The sequence below is a fragment of the Chinchilla lanigera genome, unplaced genomic scaffold (assembly GCF_000276665.1).
Source record: "Chinchilla lanigera isolate Chin_1 unplaced genomic scaffold, ChiLan1.0 scaffold00061, whole genome shotgun sequence".
Classification (NCBI taxonomy): Eukaryota; Metazoa; Chordata; class Mammalia; order Rodentia; family Chinchillidae; genus Chinchilla; species Chinchilla lanigera.
Window position 1 is genome coordinate 1,953,736 of NW_004955462.1, and position 19,330 is coordinate 1,973,065.

General features: G+C 37.3%; 1 protein-coding gene across 2 annotated transcripts in view; it reads right to left on the reverse strand.

Annotated features, from left to right (window-relative positions):
• Positions 1-19,330, reverse strand: part of Mpp7 (membrane protein, palmitoylated 7 (MAGUK p55 subfamily member 7)) — a 221,110-nt gene that overhangs the window by 20,372 nt on the left and 181,408 nt on the right. For both annotated transcript variants that reach the window (XM_005398108.2, XM_005398109.2), the window contains exon 13: positions 4,610-4,690. In XM_005398108.2, the coding sequence (XP_005398165.1) occupies positions 4,610-4,690 (81 nt within the window). The remainder of the gene's footprint in view (positions 1-4,609; positions 4,691-19,330) is intronic.

A 19,330-nucleotide genomic window follows, 5' to 3' on the forward strand; every position in this document is an offset into this window, starting at 1 on the left:
TAAAAAAAGAATGAAAGGGTTACAATGGACATGTTTTCAGTTTTCCTTTTAGACAAAGTCATCTTTTCAACATCTTTTTAGCAGCATTTTAAAATTTCAGAAGAAGGGGCTGGGGATTGAGCTCAGCGGCAAAAAGCGCCTGCCTGGCAAGCGCGAGGTCGTGAGTTCGGTTCCCGGTACCGGAGAAAAACCAAAAAATAAAAATAAAATAAAATAAAATAAAAAAAAAAACAACCTTTATACTGTTAAATTTGGTAAAAGAAATAAACTTACAGGTTTTAGAAGCACAGCAAATCTCAACAGGTTAACTTCATTAAAAAACTATGTGGAGGTACATTATAATTAAACAGTACATTATAATTAAAAAGTAAAATAATTAAATAGTAAAAATTTCAGCAACTAGATGAAATACAGTACATATAAGGGGATGATTTATATGATCACAGATTTCTTGTCATAGATCATAAAAATAAGATATTAATGAATTAATGTACTTAAAGCACTGAAAGAAAAGATCTATTAACCAAAATATTTTTCAGGAAGAGAGGCAAGATAAAACTAATAAAAACAGATAAGGAAAAACTAATAGAATTTTCCAGAAGATTGTTCTAAAAGAAATATTTGAGGTAATATACCAAAATAAAACCCATTTTGTATAACTAAAATGCACTAAAAACAAACAATGATATAAAAATACAAAATATTTTTTAAAAAGAAATATTCAAGGGAGCTTTTTAAGGTGAAGAGAAATGCTGAGTAAAAAATCTGTATCTTCAGAAATGAAAGAATAAGTAGTTGAGTAAATATAAAGTCTCTTTTTTCCTCTTAAATTTATGAAAGTATTTATATTTTAAAGTAAAAGGTACATTGTCTGTAGAGTATTCAATAAATGAAAATAACTGCAAAAAGATTAAGGCAGGGGAAGTAATCTTGTTTGCAATATTTCTATAGTTTATGTGCAATGACACAAAGTTAACTCCAAGAAGATTATAAATGGTTAGATATGCATATTGTACTCCATAGAGCAATCACTAAAAAATTAATGCAAATACATATCAGCCAGGGTTGAGAAGTAGATTACAATGAAATACTAAAAAAATTCAGAAAATCCAAAAGAAGGCAAAAAAAGGAAAATGAAATACACAAAGGACAAACAAAATAATAAAAAAAGTTGTTTAAATTAATTTTCAGATAATTTAATCTATGCTTATAAAATATACATAGCTCTAATGAAGTGGCAGATATATGCAGAGTGAGTAAAAAAGCAAGACCCTACCTCGTACACGTCTGCCTAAAAGTCTATAATAAAGGCATATTACATTAAAGACACAGATACTGAAAGCAAATATATAGAAAGAGCATATACCAATATAAACAGTAAGCATAAGAAGACTATAATAGTAAACTCCTTTTGAAAGCAGTCTGGTAGTTTCTTTAAAAACTTAAGCCTATGATCTCACTATTCTCCTATGTATTTGCCAAAGAAAACAAAACCAAAAAATGTCCATCAAAAGTTTTGTACCTTGACTGCATCATAATAGGTTTATTTACAACAACAAAAATTATCTTCATGAAAAACTACAGAAAATAATTAGGAGCTATAGTTGACCAAGGGTTCCCAAATTTCAAACTGTACAGATTTTGGCATCCCTTTGAAATCGACTGAATATCTTTTGTTAATTATTTTTCAGCCATTTAAGCCCAAGAATTAGCATCCTTTTAAATACTGTTATGTGCTGTATGATGATATTTCGCATTAGGGACTGTACATATGATGCAACCCCATAAGAATATGTTGTCTAGTAATGCTGTAGCCAATTTAATTTCTGTAGACCCAAATAATGGCACTGCCTAAAAATATATTTCTCAGGATATGGCCTGTTGTTTAATAGTGAGTGAGCTTTTTTAAAAAAAAAAAAGTGAAATAATTATAGATTCAAAAATAGTTACAAGAGCAGCACAGAGGGCTTCCATGCAGCCATTGCTCAGCTTTCCTTTCTAAGATTTAACTATCACATGTTATCAAACTCAGGAAATCAACATCAGCAAATTATGATTAACTAAACTGTTAGGTATTTTACTTTAACATTCAAAAACCTGAGTAAAATAAACAGAAAAATTCACATACAAGTTATGTAAACACATTTAAGAGTAGTTTGATGAATTTTTGCAGGATCAAACACGCCCCGGAAACCAGTACTCTAACAAGAAGCAGAAAATCACCAGCACTCGTGAATCATGGCCTGGGTTCCCCTTCCTGACCCTCTCCTCCAAATTTCTCATAGTACATATTAGGGTTACTTTTCTGTAATTGTAAAAATACTCATAATACACATTTCTAGTACTCAACTGTGTGAATGTATCATAATATATCATAATTTGCTCATCCATTCTACTGCTGCTGAGTATTGTAGTAGTTCTAATTTTGAGCTCTTGTGCATAATGCTTTCAAGAATACCCAAGTACACAGATTTTTGGTGAATGTGCACATGCATCTGTGTTGGGTTCATAACCGGGAATGGAACTGCTGGGTCACAGCGTATGTATTTACACAACTTTAGTAGATATGGCTATTTAGTTTTCCAAAATGTTAATTTATACTCCCATCAGTAATGTACAAGAAGAGTTCTTGGTCCACATGTGTTTCATTCTACCTACTAGGGTAGATATTTTATGCTTCAGAAAGGAGAATTATGGAATCAAATATCAAGCAGAATAGTAGTATAAACAAAGTACTAATTCTTATCCAATATTCCAGAATCTGTCCAAGGTATTTTACAAAGAAAAAAATAGGAAATTCCAGAATTTCTCTTAAGACATTGTCTTCTTAAATTAAATCATCTTGAATTGATGCTATGGCTATATTTTTTAAATGTGTCTCATACTGTGAATTACCTCAGATGCTTGCTATAAATACAGAATCCTGGGCATCTTTCCTAAAAACCCAAGGGAATTCTTATTATCAGGCAAGTCCAGAAAACACTACTATATCAGAATTTCTTGACATTCACACCTGTTTCAAAGTGTATAAATAACTATTCAGAGTATAAATGACTATTCTCAGAACTTATTTATAGAATTCAAGCTTTCTAGATCTTGTCAACTTTTGTAGTAACTTTGGAGGCAAATATTACCCTATTGGCTGGGTAAACTGAGACCAAAGCACCTTGTTCTAGGACCTTCATTAACATGAAAACCATTGTAGAAGATTATATTTGATAGATAGCCTCACTAATATTTATCATCTTCAAAAGAAGTCCATTGTACTGCTCACTAGAGTCATAAAGAGTCTGTAACTGAAAGGATACCCAGCGCTACATAAGAGAAAGAACCCAAGAAGTGGAGTTGTAAAACTTGGTTTTAAATCCAAGTGCAACTATCATCTGTGGAACCCTGAGTAAGGCAGAATACCCTTTCTACCTGCTTCTCTACAAAATGGAGGAAATACCACCTGTCTTCTACTGTTGCTGACAGTGTTGATGAACAAAGTTAAGATGAACAAAGGAGATGAATATATAGTAGAAAATTAACAAATTTATTTTTTCCTTTTGTAATTGCCTTTGCAGAAATTTCTAGGTTTCTAGGTAACTACTCACCTGTAGGTGTAACTTTAATTTGTACTGATTACCTGTGTATAGCAACTCAACTTCTGTTTAAAAAAATGAATTAAAACAAAGAAACTGTAATTCCATATTTTTCTTTATTTTCATCTCTACTGGTGGAAACCAGCAGTTCTGTAACTTATGGCTGAAAATGATTATAAAAATAATTTGGCAAAATGTAGTAACAAGAAGTAACTTGAGGTAAAATTACAGAAAACTGCAATTTTAAAATGAAGTTGATCTCTTCCAAAGCTAAAGAACATTGCTGAAGGCAATATACAAATAATTTTTTTTTAAAAAAAGATACTAAAACCATTTGAAAATGCCAACATTTCAATTTAGCCTTTTAGACAGCTTTCTAACATCAACATATTAAGTAGGCAAATGGCATTTATTCTGGAGATCAAAATGTTCAGGCATCATATTTCATTTGTAAGAAGCTTATGAAAACCACTTACATAAAAATAGATCTAACTCTGTGAACTGAAAAGCAGCCCACCACGTTTGGGCTATATGGCCATGGAAAGCCGTTTCACACAATCTGCCAATTACTACATGTAAAGGGTAATTAAGAAAGGTCCCTGTTATTCCAAGCCTCCTTTAGCTCTCTGTGGTTTGGACCATCTACTTGTAAAACTGATGAAAAACTGGAAAACATTACCACTTATTTTATAAAATAGCATAGTGAGACTTTTACTTCTGAGGAAATTTGTAAATAGTAAGTTGATGTCATCTGTGTATTAAAATCCATCATAACAACCTAAAAGTCGGGAAGCTCAGTTAACAATGACCCTGCCAATGATCTGTGTAATTAAGGGCGAATCCCTCAAGCTCTGATGCCTCAGTTTGCTCCTCTGTAAAATGTGAACAATGTCACTGCAGGGGCTTCATAGGGTGTCCTGGAAAGTGAGGTGCTTGGAACACCGTCTGGCACTGCATGTGCTTGGTAAGTACTGAGTGACTGTTAAAGGTGGAATCAGAGCAGTACTGAATAGCTCAAAACTCACGGGGCACTGTCACGCCATAGTGCTGTGTGTCGCTGATAAGCAGCTTCCGCTTCAGTTCATTCAGTCCTACTCCAACGGGACCTGGAAAACGGGACAGCAGAAATTCATTACCAAACAAAACATCATCTAGACATTGCTGCAACTGACACGAATCCCTAATCAAACTGAACACAGGGATCCAATCTTGCACTCCAAGTAAAGAGGTGATATCTATTTAAATTGTACATAAAAACAACAGCTAGAATTTTTTTTGTTGCTTTTTTTTCTTGAGACAGGGTCTAACTGTGTAGTTCAGGCTGCCTTGAACTCAATATGTAGCTCAGGTTGGCCTCGAACTCAGCAATCCTCATGCCTCAGCCTCTCAAGTGCTAGGATTACATGTGTGTGCCACCACACTTGGCTTCTTTTGTTGCTTTTTTTACTTTTAAATTTAAATCTCTCAAAAATGTTAGAAATGCTTTAAATGAAACATGATCATATCTGAATATATTAAAAAGTAATGATACACAAGTCTAAAAGTTATGTGCACCACCCAAAAAAAGTATTACACTCTACAGCGTGATAATTTCAATTTTAAAGTTTTACATCTTAATGAAAGAAAGTCTTTGACCTTGACTATTTTGGATGCAAATTCAAATTATGCATTTTAAATCTGCAAAAAAACATTTAACTTTGTCGAGGCCGTCTGTATTGTATTACTGCAGTATATTTTCTACACTATATTACTGCACTATACTTTCAGGTGCTCCTTAAGCATTTGAAAATATACACTGACCTTACACATTTAAATCAATCACTGAGTAAGTACTGAACACCCATAATGAGCAAGGCATATGGTAAATGTTATGGTAATAAAAGATGATAAATGAAATCTGTTTTCAAAGAAAATAACTGGTTAAGATACTGTAGCCAAGAGGACAAAAAATGGTTTCAAATACAAGGCTCAAATCAAAAGTTAAAAGCGCTTAAGTCCAAATAGCCATCATTCTTTTTCTATCTCAAAGCATCTCTCAACTCTATCACTAGGGTCTATGTAAGGGCTGTGTGGTGCAATGGGCAGAGCACAGGCTACAGGGCCAGCTGTCCTAAGCCAAGCTTCCATATGCTACTCCTGCTCCTGGGACACTGGACAAAGTGAAGGCCAGAGCCCAACCTGATGCCATTCTCATTCTAAGAGTGGTAATGCTCTCTCCTGGGAGGAAGGGATGAGAACACAGGCACCAAGCCTAGCACAAAGCCCAGGTACTGGACTGTCCATTCCCTCACCTGTCGTCTCTTCTTCCAGCCCAGGTGGGTCAGAGCCATCTTCAAAAATAATAAAGTTTAATGCCAGACACAATAAAGGTGAGTGGAGAACAGGGCAGGCATTCTGGGTGGAGGGAAGAGTCTGAACACAGATGAAGAGGCAGGCATTTCCCACCTCTGTATAAAAACACTTGTTCCTCTGTGTTCATTCACTACCGCCATCTACTTTCCCCCACACTACTTTCAGATACCAATTTTCCAGCAACTTTCTCTTGTTCTCTAAGATAGTGGCTCTCAACTCTCTCTTTTATAACACATGCTCCATAATATCCCATTGATATCCTGAAGTGGAACTGACAGCTAATAAAACTTATACACACTGCTGCCCTCTTCAAATTAATGTATTTCCCTAACAATAATATGTACAAGACAGAACATAATTTAGAATGAAACAATCTGTATTTCAACATGTAAATATATAGCATGATCAGAGCAGAAAATGTGACAAAAGCAGATGTTATAATAATAAGTTTGGATTTAAAAGATCAGAAGCCGTTCTGGACAAGAAAGTATGGGAAAATGAAAGCATAGAGGTACAGGTAAATTGAGAATTTAGACTAGCATTTGGATGGAAACTACAGACAAGGTCTACTTGGACATGGCAGGGAAGAAGCAACCTTAATTGAAATAAGGATGATAGATCAAGATTATTAAAGTGTAGGCAGCAATACAAATGTCTGGGTTTGATCTTTAAGGGTACTGTAAATTGTGGGTGGCAAACAATGTAAATTGCCATGGCTGTTACAGAAATTAGTAGGAGGTTCCTCAAAACATGAAAATTAGAACTGTCATGTGATCTAGCTATCCCACTACTGGGTTTCCATCTGAAGGAAATGAAAAGCCAGTACACAAAACAGGTACCTGCATGCCATGTTTACTGTAGCAGCATTCATAACACTGAAGATGTGGAGTTAGCCTAGGAGCCCGTCAATAGATAAATGCATAAAGAAAATAAATATGGGCTATATATACAATGAAGTATTTTTCAGACACAAAGAATGAAAGTTTATCATTTGCAAGACAATGGATGGAACTAGAAAATATCATGTTAAGCAAAATTCAGACACAGAAAAAAAAGTATTGTATGCTTTATCTGATATGTGAAAGCATGGATAACTTGAAAGTAGAAGAGGGACCAGAAGGAATGGGAAGGGGCCAGGGAAGGGAGGAGAGAGCAGGGAATATGGACATAATCAATGCACAATATATGCAAGTATGGAAATATCACAGGGAATGCGTGAATTTGTGCAATTAATATATTCATGATTACAAAGTGTTATGGTTGATACATTGTGCCAACTGGGAGAGTCTAGAGGTTTGGCTAAGTGACTCAGCAGTTCTGCCTCTTGGGGTGAAAAGGACACGCCCTTACCCTTCTGGGATGTTGTTTATTGTGTTAATTGGAGAAGTTTAGAAGGTTAACTATGCAATTCAGAAGGGGTCCAGGGTGCTTACTTTGTATTCATCCTGAGCCTGTGCAAGAGGCAGGCATGCAGAGGGTGTGGGTGTAGAGGATGAGCCCCACCTCCCCAGAGTGGGTAGACTGCATTTAAAAAAAAAGGAATTGAGGAAGGACTGGCTGCTGGTTCTTCAGAGGAGCTCCAGTCTTCGCCTTCAGCTTGGTCGTCTCCTGGCTTCTGGTGCAGACTGTTGGGCTTCCATCTGGACTCTTCAGCCTTCTGGTGTTGGCTCTCCGGCCTTCATCGTAGATTCTTCAGCATTCGGTCGCAGACCCATCAGCCTTTTGATATGGACTTGCAAGGACACTGCAGTGAGCTCCAGGCCCGAGGCTGGGCTCTTCAATCTCCAGCATGCAGACACCCTCTGCACGCTTCCTCATCCAACTCTGTAGCTGACCATTGTAAGCCAAACTTGTAATTCCTTGTACATTTGTTTATCTTGTATTATATCTGTTCCTCTAGTAAACCCTGACTGATACACAATGAAAAAATAGTATAAAAATAACACCCATGACGTGGGACCATGGTTCAGTGTTGCAGAAAACTCTCATCTTGAAACCCCATCACACATGAAGTTAGCTTTACAGTTGCTGAAGGTCTAGTCCAACATTTGGAAGTCATAATGGACACAGGTCAGGTCTTTGTTCCACAGAAATGTCAAGCCTACACTTCGGGGCCCTGAGCCATTTGGACAAATAAATAAATACATATACATACATACATATATGAAATCTTCATGAATGGTCCAAATGCTCCCCTGTGGGCAGTGCCACCCTGGCGAGAACCATGGCTCAGAGATAAGCACTTGTTCCTGTGATTCCCTCACCTCAATCCCTGCCATTATCATGGGTAGCATCAACATCCATGAGAGGCTCCCTTCAAAACACTAGCCTCCCACCAGGACACCTCATTCTTCCTCTACTGTATACAGAATCAAATGCTCGTTCTGTGATATGTTCATATCCATAGCATTTTATGAGCCACTCTCGGAGCTCTAACCTCCTCACTTCACGCTGTACATGCATCTTCTGCTCCCTGTAATGCAACAGGTTCTCCTTCGTGTCATACCCTCATGCACAAGGCTTGCATTTCCAAGAACCTTTCTGTCTTCTCTTCACCTGTCTAACTCTCACTTGTTGTTTAGGATTCAGTTTAAATACACCTTAAAGGAATCTTCCCTGGGACAAAGTTTGGATTAGGTGCCAATTCCATATGTTTCTTGTACTTCCATTTTCCAGGGATTTACCACACTATATTCCAACTGCCTGTTTACATGTTTTGATCTTCTGAAAGACTGAGGTTTATGAAAACAGGTTTGCCAAACCTTGTTTACCACCTGTTTCACAGCTGGTGAATTACAGTCCCTCATTAGACAACTTATTTAGTCTTTTATTTTGTAGCCCTGCAATGAAATTCAAGGTATCTCACATACTAGGCAGGCACACTACCACAGGGCTACATGCTAGCAACTAGATTATTAACCTAAATTACATAGGATAATTATGCCATTATGGAAGTAAAGCTCTTTGTTGAATAAACAGGAGTGGGAGTTAAAAAGTATTTGTACTTAAATCATCTCGAGGTGATGGTTACGTACTGTGTTCATCAAGGGAAATGAGAGAAGCTGGAGGAACTCACACTTGAATTTCGCACTCTATCTTAAGATAGGGAAAAGCAAGGGATACAGTGACGCATCTACCCCAGCTACCACGTATTTGGAAATCCAGCTCACTACACTCAGACAGGATTCACAAGGATTCCCTTTGTGAATGTATTCCCATCAAGGTAAAATCCAAGATGGTAGGATCAGACGAGATCTCCCAGGGAGAAGAGGAAAAGGATGAGCACTGATTGTCAACAGTGTGCCAGGCACCACATAAAGGCTTATGCATTTTATCTATTCTAAGGATACAAAAGGTTTAGAGGGTTCTAAAACATAATTGTTAAAATAAATAGAAAATAAACAGAAATATAAATGGCATTACAATTGAACTAGCCTCTATGTATAGATGTAGTAGATCCAGTTATATATGCTCAAAAAAAGTAAACAAAATACTTCAATATAAATAGAGGCTCCTGGCCTGTCTACCTCCCACTCTGTCTAGCAGACACAGGATTAAAGGAAGTGGCATGAATTTCACATTTCTTTAGTACATCTCAGCTCTGGGAAGGCTTCCTAGAGTATGAGATACTTTGCTGAGTACCTAGCACTTTCTTATTTCATCTATTACCCAAGTCAAACAAAACAAAAAAATACAGTAACTTATTTTAACTTGGGAAGAACCCAGGTATATTTCAATTAATAGGAAAAAGTCCACTATCTCCACTGTGATACTCTTCGATTTTGACCACATTCAATTTGGGCCTTATGTGATATCTCTAACACGTATAAAGAGCTCACTTAACAGCACATTCATGGAATATGTACATATATGCCAACAAGGTGAGTGAAAATGATTTTATTTGGAAATTTTTCACCAGACTGGGTTATTCTAGATCATGATCTTCAAAGATAGAAGGCTCCTTACAAAAAAATTTGAAGGACAGACATAATTTTAATCCTTCCTATGATACTGCCCAGCTGGTCTATAAACTTTTCCCTGGGGTAGAGCAGGGTCTGCCATTCACACTAGAGAAGTCTGAAAGTTTCTTCCTGACTTTAAAAGAATACAACTTAGATCACATTCCTCTCCTGTATCGTCCTTCTATGGTCACGCATAAGTTCCCAATACTTTTCGTTGATATTTAAAATCCAAAATCTATTTACACTGTGGGTGATCTAGGGATGTAAACTGAGGTTCATTCTTATGTCGACACAACAGGGTGGATTCATTTCACCCTTCAATATACACATTTGTACTCCAACTGGTGAAATACATTTATAAGTTCACAGAGTAACTTCAGGAACATTTCTCAGTGTGCTTACTAATGATAAGCTGAAGCAGGGGAAAAAATCCACATAGCACATCAGTAGGTTGCAGACAACAGGCTTTGGAGTAACAACAATAATGAGGATCAGTGAGGTCTCTTCATGAAACAGGCAAGTGCTACATGGTTTACGTATATCCTTACTAATCCTCAAAGTATCCCTAAAAGAAAGGCACATTATACTCATTTCACAGATAAGAAAACTGAGACAACAAAAAAAAGGTTAGGTCATTTTCTGAAGGTCACACATCTGGAATGTGGTTTAGCTGGAATCCAAAATCTCACCTGTCTGACTCAACATGTCTATATTTTCTCCACTAACCTATGATTTTTTGGAGGAATGTCAATAAAACTGTGGACTAAGGTACCAGGTGCTGTGCTATTTATGGCATGGCCTGTAACTCTGCAGACACTTTCATGCTATTCCAAGCTGCCCATACTTCAGCTAATGGCCACTACCTGTGCTTATGGAATTGGCAGAGACTGTGGCTATGAAAAGTGAGAGAAGTCAAATCTGCTGAGTTCAAAACCCATTCAGTGCAGAACCTCTAAGAAAGCTAAAATAAATCTAATTAAGATGATACACCTACCAGGGGACAACATACACTGGAGTACGTCTGCTAGGATTCTTCATTCAGGACTAAGGAAAGTCAAATACAAGGACAGGTCAGTAAAAGCAAAAAGAAAAAAAGGACTCTTCAAATTATCTGAGAATTTGATTTGGAATATGGGTAGCGAACTGAAGTTGATGTGCTTACTAGTTTGAAAAGAAAATAAAGGAATGCTCATGGTCAAGCCAGAAGTGTAAATATCTGATGTATTCTAAAAAATACCTCCTAAGAATTTACAAAATCATGTTGGAAAAAAAAGTAAGGCCATGCACATCAATCCCCAATAGAAGTTCTTGGTAAAACATGTATCAACAGGATAGTCAGGACACTTAGGAAGGTGTAGCACTTTAAATTATTTCTTTAATGTTGAGTGTGATGACACGTGTGTGGGCTACACAGTGAGTTCAAAGTCAGTCTCAACTGCATAGCAAGACCCTGTCTCAGAAAAACAAAAAACATTATTTCTTTATTAGTACATTACTGCATTAGTACATTATATATGGTGATTACATTCAACTTGAAGGTTTGATGCTTACACATTATGTCTTGACCATTTTTACTTCTTATTTTAATTTACTTAATTTCTAAATTTAGTTTAAATTATCTCTTAATTTCTGAACTTAATGACTCTCTGAAAGTAGGAAAATGTGTTGTGTATTGTTGCATTGTCTTGTGTGTGATTTCATTTAAAAAGTTTATTCATTTTAGATAAAGAAATATAACACATTTAAGATGTCAATAAAATGTTAGTAAAATTTCTATTAAAACTTGATATTTAAGATAATTGTCAATGCTAACTACATGCAAAGACTGAATTTTATCTTACAAAGAAAGGTTAAAAATTCAGGAACCTTCTCAGATTTCATTTATACAGAAAAATTTAGACATAGATGCCACCTTTTCCCCAAGGTGGCACCTGACTCCTAAGTCAGATGACATTGCTACCTCTTGACCAAAGTAATTGTGAGGTGTTTCCAACTAGTTCATGTTCAATTTCAGATTTTCATCTTTTTATTCCATAAGTATGTTTAAGTGTTTATCATCTGTAGTGAAGCTTTTGTATGGACATTTTTATTCAAGTACCATACCTTCAAAATTTATTTCATAGTTGCTATAATTTTTCACTTTGTAAATATGATCTCAAAAATACCTACTTTTAAAATCTGAAACATGTTTACAACTAAAAAACAGCTGTAAAAAGCACTGAGGCAATAAAACCTATTCCTAGAGAAAAGCTTTCAACCGTTGTAAGTGCATAGAAAGAATGATTTAAAATACCAGTGTGAGGTTCTTATACTAAAAAGAATAATTTATGGGCTGCTATAGCATTGTACTTTGGTGCTTATTTATTAGTATAGATATTGAATGAATACTTACTGTAACAAAATATTATATTTCTGTTGTGAAAATACTTTTATTGAAGTCAATGAAATGTGGCATATATTTTTAAGAAGATACATAGCCTAAAGGATGGGCATAAACTAGTTTTTACATGTAAATGTTTCAAAGAATTTAGGTATAGTTTTTCTTAAGGCTGATGAGTATCAAAATGAATTTAATAGTTTCAGTATGGGAGGTAGTACTTTACACATGGAAGGACAGGCATGATCTATACTACTCATATTTTCTACTGATTTTTATACATTTTGGCACAAACATAAAAATGGCATATTACCCAGAAAGGTATTACCATAGATGTGGCTTTTATTATATGTTTACCTTCAGTATACCTATACTGCTCAACACAAAAATTCTTCTACAACCCCTACAGACATTTTTATGATGTTGGCCAGATGTGTTCCTTTTACTATCTAGAGAAAAATATCAGAATTACTCGAATCTGGAATAAATATTCCAACTCATTTTTTTTTAACCTGAAAAAAATACTTACTCATTTGATTTATTAGAAGGTAAATCAAGTGCAATCTCTAGGTATCCTTGGATCAGACACATGTCATAAAAAGTCTACTTATCATATTGTAGCAGTACTATTTTGCTGCTCTAGGCATAAAATAAAAATAGCGATTCTATTATATCTGACCCATAATCGTAGGAAATCATATCAGTGGGTAGGTGAATTTCTATATTCAAGAGTAACAAATTTGTTTATAAAACTAAATTTAAAATTCCCTTGGAATCAAACTGTATAAAAATACAGCTACTTAGCAGTTCATAACAGGCCCTGACCCAGGTTCAGATTTTCTTTCCTGTGTGGCTTTCACAATGGAAGAGAAAACTTATTAATGAAGGATTCATTTGCAAAGCTAATGTCATGAAGAGGAAGGAAAAGGGAAAGGGGAAGAATAGAAAGGGACAGGGAAGAGAGGAAACAAAAAAGTGGAAAGCTGGTTGAAAGAGCATCCTTTTTTTCCACAGCAACTACTGCCCTATATTTCAGACTTGAGTTCTTATCTCTTTTACACCGAGCTATGACAACAGTACTACAAAATTAAAAGGTCAAAACACAAACAATCGGCCCCATCTTCCTTGGTGAAGCAGAAGGGGACAGGTAACTTCCATCAGAATCTACTCAGCACAGCCACCATGATCCCTTGATTCAACACCCATTTTCTCCTGGTCCCAAACTCTGGATTCCCCTTAACCTTTGCCCTTTTTCTTCCCCCTGTAACACTTAGCACCCTCTACCAACAAGTGGTGTTATCATTCATTTATTATGAATGATTTTGATCTACCTTCTTCCATTAGGATAAAAACAGCTTATGTGCAAAAATGTTTGTGTTGCTCACTGATAAACTCCTGTATTCAGAACACAGCAGGTATTCCAAAATACCCGGCAGCAGGCATTAAAAAAAAATCAGCGGAGTGAACAGAATTGTGATTTATGCACAGAAATTAAGTCTGCATATAAATATTTAAGATAGACCAAGGGCATAAAAAGTCAACTGTGAGTCTCATAAAGATAGTATTTGCCTCTTCTATACAAGGATTATAATTTTAAATCTATCACATGCTCATAAATTTGATTATGACTTTTGGTTTTACACTTATCTATATAAAATCCTCCAGAGCAAACTAATTCCTACAGCCCTTCAATCAAAGTTCAACAAAAGCAATGGAAATTTTAAGAGACAAATTAACATTCACATTGTTTTGAGTGAGTACTTTCTTCTCTGCTTTATGTGGGAAACTTTGTATTATGCCATAATTTTATGGAAAAATGATGACAGTCTTATAAATGTGTATTTATTCAAACTACCTCTTCAGGCAGCATACAACATTCAGCACAAAGGAGGGCAGAAAAAAACTTAATGTTTAAGTTAGAACTGCAAAATACACAGAAAGATTTATTGTCAGTTTCCTCTTATGCCTCACAACCAGACAGAACAAGTCACAAATTGTCTGAATATCCACAAGATGAATTTTTCTCTCATTTTGGCTCAAGACTCTAAAAGTGCTTTAGTGGTGTTTTAACACCACAGCTTTCTTCCTGCTCTTGCCCTCTGCCCCACCCACATTAGCTGACTTCATTACTTTACTTTGAAAAAAAGCAGGTTTCATCAAGACAAAACCTGTCATGTAGGAAAATATACTATGTGCCTGACATTTAGTTTTAACACACTTTTTAGAAAATACTTTACATGAAGAAGACAATTTAAAAGAAAATATCATGGATCTCTTTCAGTGGCTAAAGTGGGACTCGTGATTAACATATTGACAGAAAAAAGGGAAAATTAAGTACACTCGACCAATGTTCCAAGTCTTCTATTGTCATATTTTTGCCCTGGTATTAACTTGGGCTTTTCTTTCTTGAACATTTGATTGAAGAATAAAAATCATGTAATACTATGGTAATAATACAACAAAAATAATACTCTGTACCTCCCCAAGTAGAAACAGTTATCCAACAGTTTCAAGGGAAATATTTCTCCATTGCTTTTGCAAGCACCAGGTAGAAACAATTAGACTGGAGGAAGACCATGATATTTACTAGTCTTTCTGTCTTCCTGTATGTACTGGTGGAGCCAAGGAAATACATCCAAAATAAACATTTTTTTAACAATCATGAAAAGTACACAGTTAATTCAGGAGCAATCTAGAGCTCCCAAAGTATGTGTCCAATGCTTGATTACCTCTATCTGATGATAAACTGCCAAATTATCTAATTTGTAAGTGTTTTGAACACTGAAGGTCAAAGTCAATAGGAGCCTACTCATACTGAACATGCTATATTTATCTCACTAGCATTTTAAGGTAATATATGCAAATGATTCTTTCTTAAAACCTTATTAGCTGCTATAAATTAGTCTTCGTCGTCACATGGATTATTTTGTTTAACCCTAAAACAAACTTCTTGGGATCTACCTTCTCTTAACCCTAAGACAAACTTAGAATGGGACCCACCTTTCAGATGGAGAAACTGAGGCCCAGAGTGAATGCAACTGGTACAACCATCACGGGACCATTGAAGGGTACAGCAGAATTGGGGTGCTGCCTCCTACCCCAGAGCCTTACTTCTTAGCTTCAACATGACCCTGTCTCATGGCACTTAGAGATAGGGATTTCTCCAAACAATAAATTCTGATATTAGGCTGCCTAATGTACAGCCATGAAATGAGACCAAACTGTATCTGTGAGAAGACATTATTGCTTTGGGAAGCCCAGGCAGCACTTTGGTGGGGAACATTCACTAGATCCCACATCCTCACTTCTACAGACAAACTCTCTGGGGGGTATACAAAAAGCAACTACCTGAGGATTCTGGAAAGCAAATAATAACAGCTGGAGTGTAGAAAGGATTCAAATATGACAAGCAACTTCCAGTGGGATGACTTTTCCAACTGTATCTCTCCCCTCTCATCTTGGGCTTTACTCAGAGTATGACTTGTCAAAGTTATAGAGTGGAGGAGTGGCCAGGGTGTGGCTATTTGGTTGAACTCAGTCTCCACACGTGTTCCCAAAGCTGTGCATGAGTGTGATGAACCCCCAGTACCACCACAAAGCCTTGAGAAATGAACTAACATGCAATCCACCCCATGTGTCTCTGAGTAGGCCAACAGCCACTTATCTGACAGACCCATGGTGGCCTAGCAGACACTGAAAAGTGACCTTAGGAATGCAGGCTGACCTTAACTCTCATAGGAAGAGAATTACTCCAGGTGAGGAAAACCAGCCTAGAATACTTCTGAAATTCACTGGTTGTCATGATTTATATTAAAAATTTTCCCACAAGATTCATATATTCAGAGGTGCGACTTTTGGCAGGTGATTAGACAGATGCGTGCTAACCTCATCAAAGAGTAACCCATTGATTAGCTCACAGCTAAATGTGCTGTCCTACTTACAAGGAATAAGTAAGTCACTAGCGACAATCCTCTGAATGGTATATCCTCTCCATCAGACTCTTCCTTACTCACTCTGCTTCCCAGCTTCCATGACGTGGACAGCCTTCCTCCCCCATGACCTTCTGTCATGATGTTTCTGCCTTGGGGCCAGCTAACCAGGGACTAAAACTGCTAAAACCATGAGCCAAAATAAAGCTTTTCTCCTTTACGTTGTGTACGTCAGATATTTTGGTCACAGCAATGGAAAGGTAATTAAAACAGAAATTGAGAGCAAAGAAGTAGGAATATTGTTATGACTATATCTGCACATGTGATTCAGAAGTCTTTGGCACAATTTTGTGGCAAGAGTTTGGAAAAGTTTGCAGAACTGGGTTGCAGAAGCCTTAGAAGTCTGTAAGCAGAGCTTGATGGGCAATTCTGGTATAAACTCAGAAGACCAGAATACTGATGGGAGTGGAGACTATAAAGACTACTTAGGAGGTTTTAGGTGGAAACAGGGACTCTACTAAAATTAGACTAGTGACCATTTGAATCACATTCTGGCAAAAAACTTACCACATTTTGACCATGTCCTGAGTCTTTGTGGAAAGTGAGCTTAAAGGTGAAGAACTAATCGATGTGGCAGAGGAAATTTCAAGGCAGTCCAATGTTCAGGCTGTGGCATGAGTACCACTAGCTGCTTTTATCCAGATTTACAGTGAGAATTCACAACAAAAAGTAGATAAGAAATATTTGAAAAACTTAAAAAGTTTGGCCAGAAATGAAGCATATGTAAAGTTAGGGTCAAAGAAAGTGGACGCTGAAGTGATTATCACTATTACAAAGTAGCTAAGTACTTTGCACTGGGACAAAAAGAAACCTTGAGGGCATCTAAGAAGTCACTAAGACCCGATTTAGGGCAGACTCAAGGGTTCTTCATCTTCGAAGAAAGTCCCTTGGCCTCCTGCTCAAGAAGGGCCACCTGGGGAATTGGTCCCCTGGGATTCATTACACAATACTCAGCCATCCAAACATTCAGAGGCTACTGCAACCATGACCCAAGAGGGTCAGCTACTTCTTGAACTAGAGATAGACCTTGGCATCACCCATTGATGCTGATTGTAGGCACATGAGATGCACAGTTGTAGAGTCACAGAGGTTTCCACTCAGACTTCAAAGCAAGGCCTGAAAGGGTAAGCAATGTGTGACAGGTTCAGAGTCCCTGGCAGAGGTCCCTAAAAGGGAAATGTGTGAAGCTATGGGAGTGAATTAAAGCTTCAATGAAAACTCTGGAAAGCTAAGTATGCTAGAAACATGAAACATGGAACCTTTCCTGCTAAGGAAACCTGCAGACAGTAAACAGAACTGTCAAGAGAGTGATCATATGGAGTGCAAAATGACAACAGAGGCAGAGCTGCCCAAGGCCTTTGCAGCACTTACCCCAGATGCCAACCACAGAGCTACAGGATTTAATGTTTGCCCTCCTGGCATTCAGTCTTGTTTTGGTTCTACGCCTTTCTTTTCCCTGTTCCTCCCTTTGAGAATGGAAATGCTTACCTTGTGCCTGTATATTCTGCGAGTATGTAACTTGCTATTTGAGTTTTACAGAAGTTTAAGTGTTGAGAGTTTTCCTTGAGTTTCTGAAGAGACTTTGATTTTGAACTTTTGGGAAACATTGGAATTGCTGATATTTTAGCAACTCAAATGGACTGAATGCATTTTTCATAATGAGATGGACACGAGTCTTTAAGAGGCAGAGTGCAATGGTTTATACATAAAATGTCCCCGCAAAGGCTCCTAAATTCAGAGGTGGGGCTTTTGGAAGGTGATTTGATCACAAGGGTACCAGTTTCACCAATGGATTCAGTGGTGAGTTCACAGCTGAATGTGTTGCTCAGAGGGGGGCCTGGTTGGAGGACTAGGTCCCTGGGGATGTGGCTCTAGAGAAGAGGAAAGAGAAAGGGAGAGACACTGTTGAGCTCAGAGCCGTGAAGGGGAGGCACAGTAGGGACGATGGCTGGAAGACAGATGGGAGATCTCAAGTAGCCCAATGAGGGAATGCAGGACTTACACACAACCACTGGGCTCTGTGTAAACCACGAAATGCTTATACTGCCATTAGCATGGCTGCACTGGAACTGGAAACGAGAACTGGAAGCACTGTGAGCCCTCCATAAACACAAGCACCATCAGGAGTGGGAGTGCATGCTTGTAATCCCGGCACTCTGGGGGCTACAAGAGGATTGCTATGAGCTGAGGCCAGCGTGGGCTACATAGTGAGACCCTATCTCAAAAAAACAAAACAAACAAACAAACCTAGAGAGATATTCTTCTAGGTATGATTTGGGGAGGTTCAGTACACACGGATGAGATGTAAACACTGCTGAAAAGGGAGGCTCTGAAGTGCATGAATATGTATTTCTAAACTACGCAAACAATTTTGGTATCTGAAGAAGCTAATAATCACTTCCAGCAACATGAGATGTGAGAAACACATCATCTCCACAGCCACGCACCACTGCCTGAACTCACATACTGAAACCTTCCAAAGGTTTCTTCTCACTGAGATGGAGTAATTCCTCAGCTTTTCCATTTATTATTCTCACCCCCCATAACTGTCATCTTGAGTTCACAAAGGAATAATTAACAAGAGACAGTGTGCTCTTTCTATTCCAAAGCTTTTCCAAAATCATTGGCTCAGACCCTCAAAGCTGACATACCTCTCAGCACATTTTTAAGGCACCACAGTGAGGGCGGGGTAGAGTAACACAAGGCTGTGGCCTCCCACATCCACGAAGGCTGGACAAGGTAAATGCTTGAATGTTACTGCGGGGAAAACCCCATGTTTGGGGGAAATATCCACACGCATTTATTACCTACTTTAAAGCAGTTTTTGTTAACTGACTCTCAAGCTTGAAATAACTATCCTTGAAGTCTGCAATAACTATTTTGCTGAAAGTCTAAATGCACTGGAAGCTTATACCATACCGCCTGCCTCAAAATGAATTGAAAAAACTTGAATTGTATTAAAAAACACGTCTTTTAGTTAGTTGCCCTGCTATGGTTCATGCATCACAGAGATGTTTGCCAGCCTTCTCCAACAGAGGGCCCACTGACACATCAAGACCATTTTTC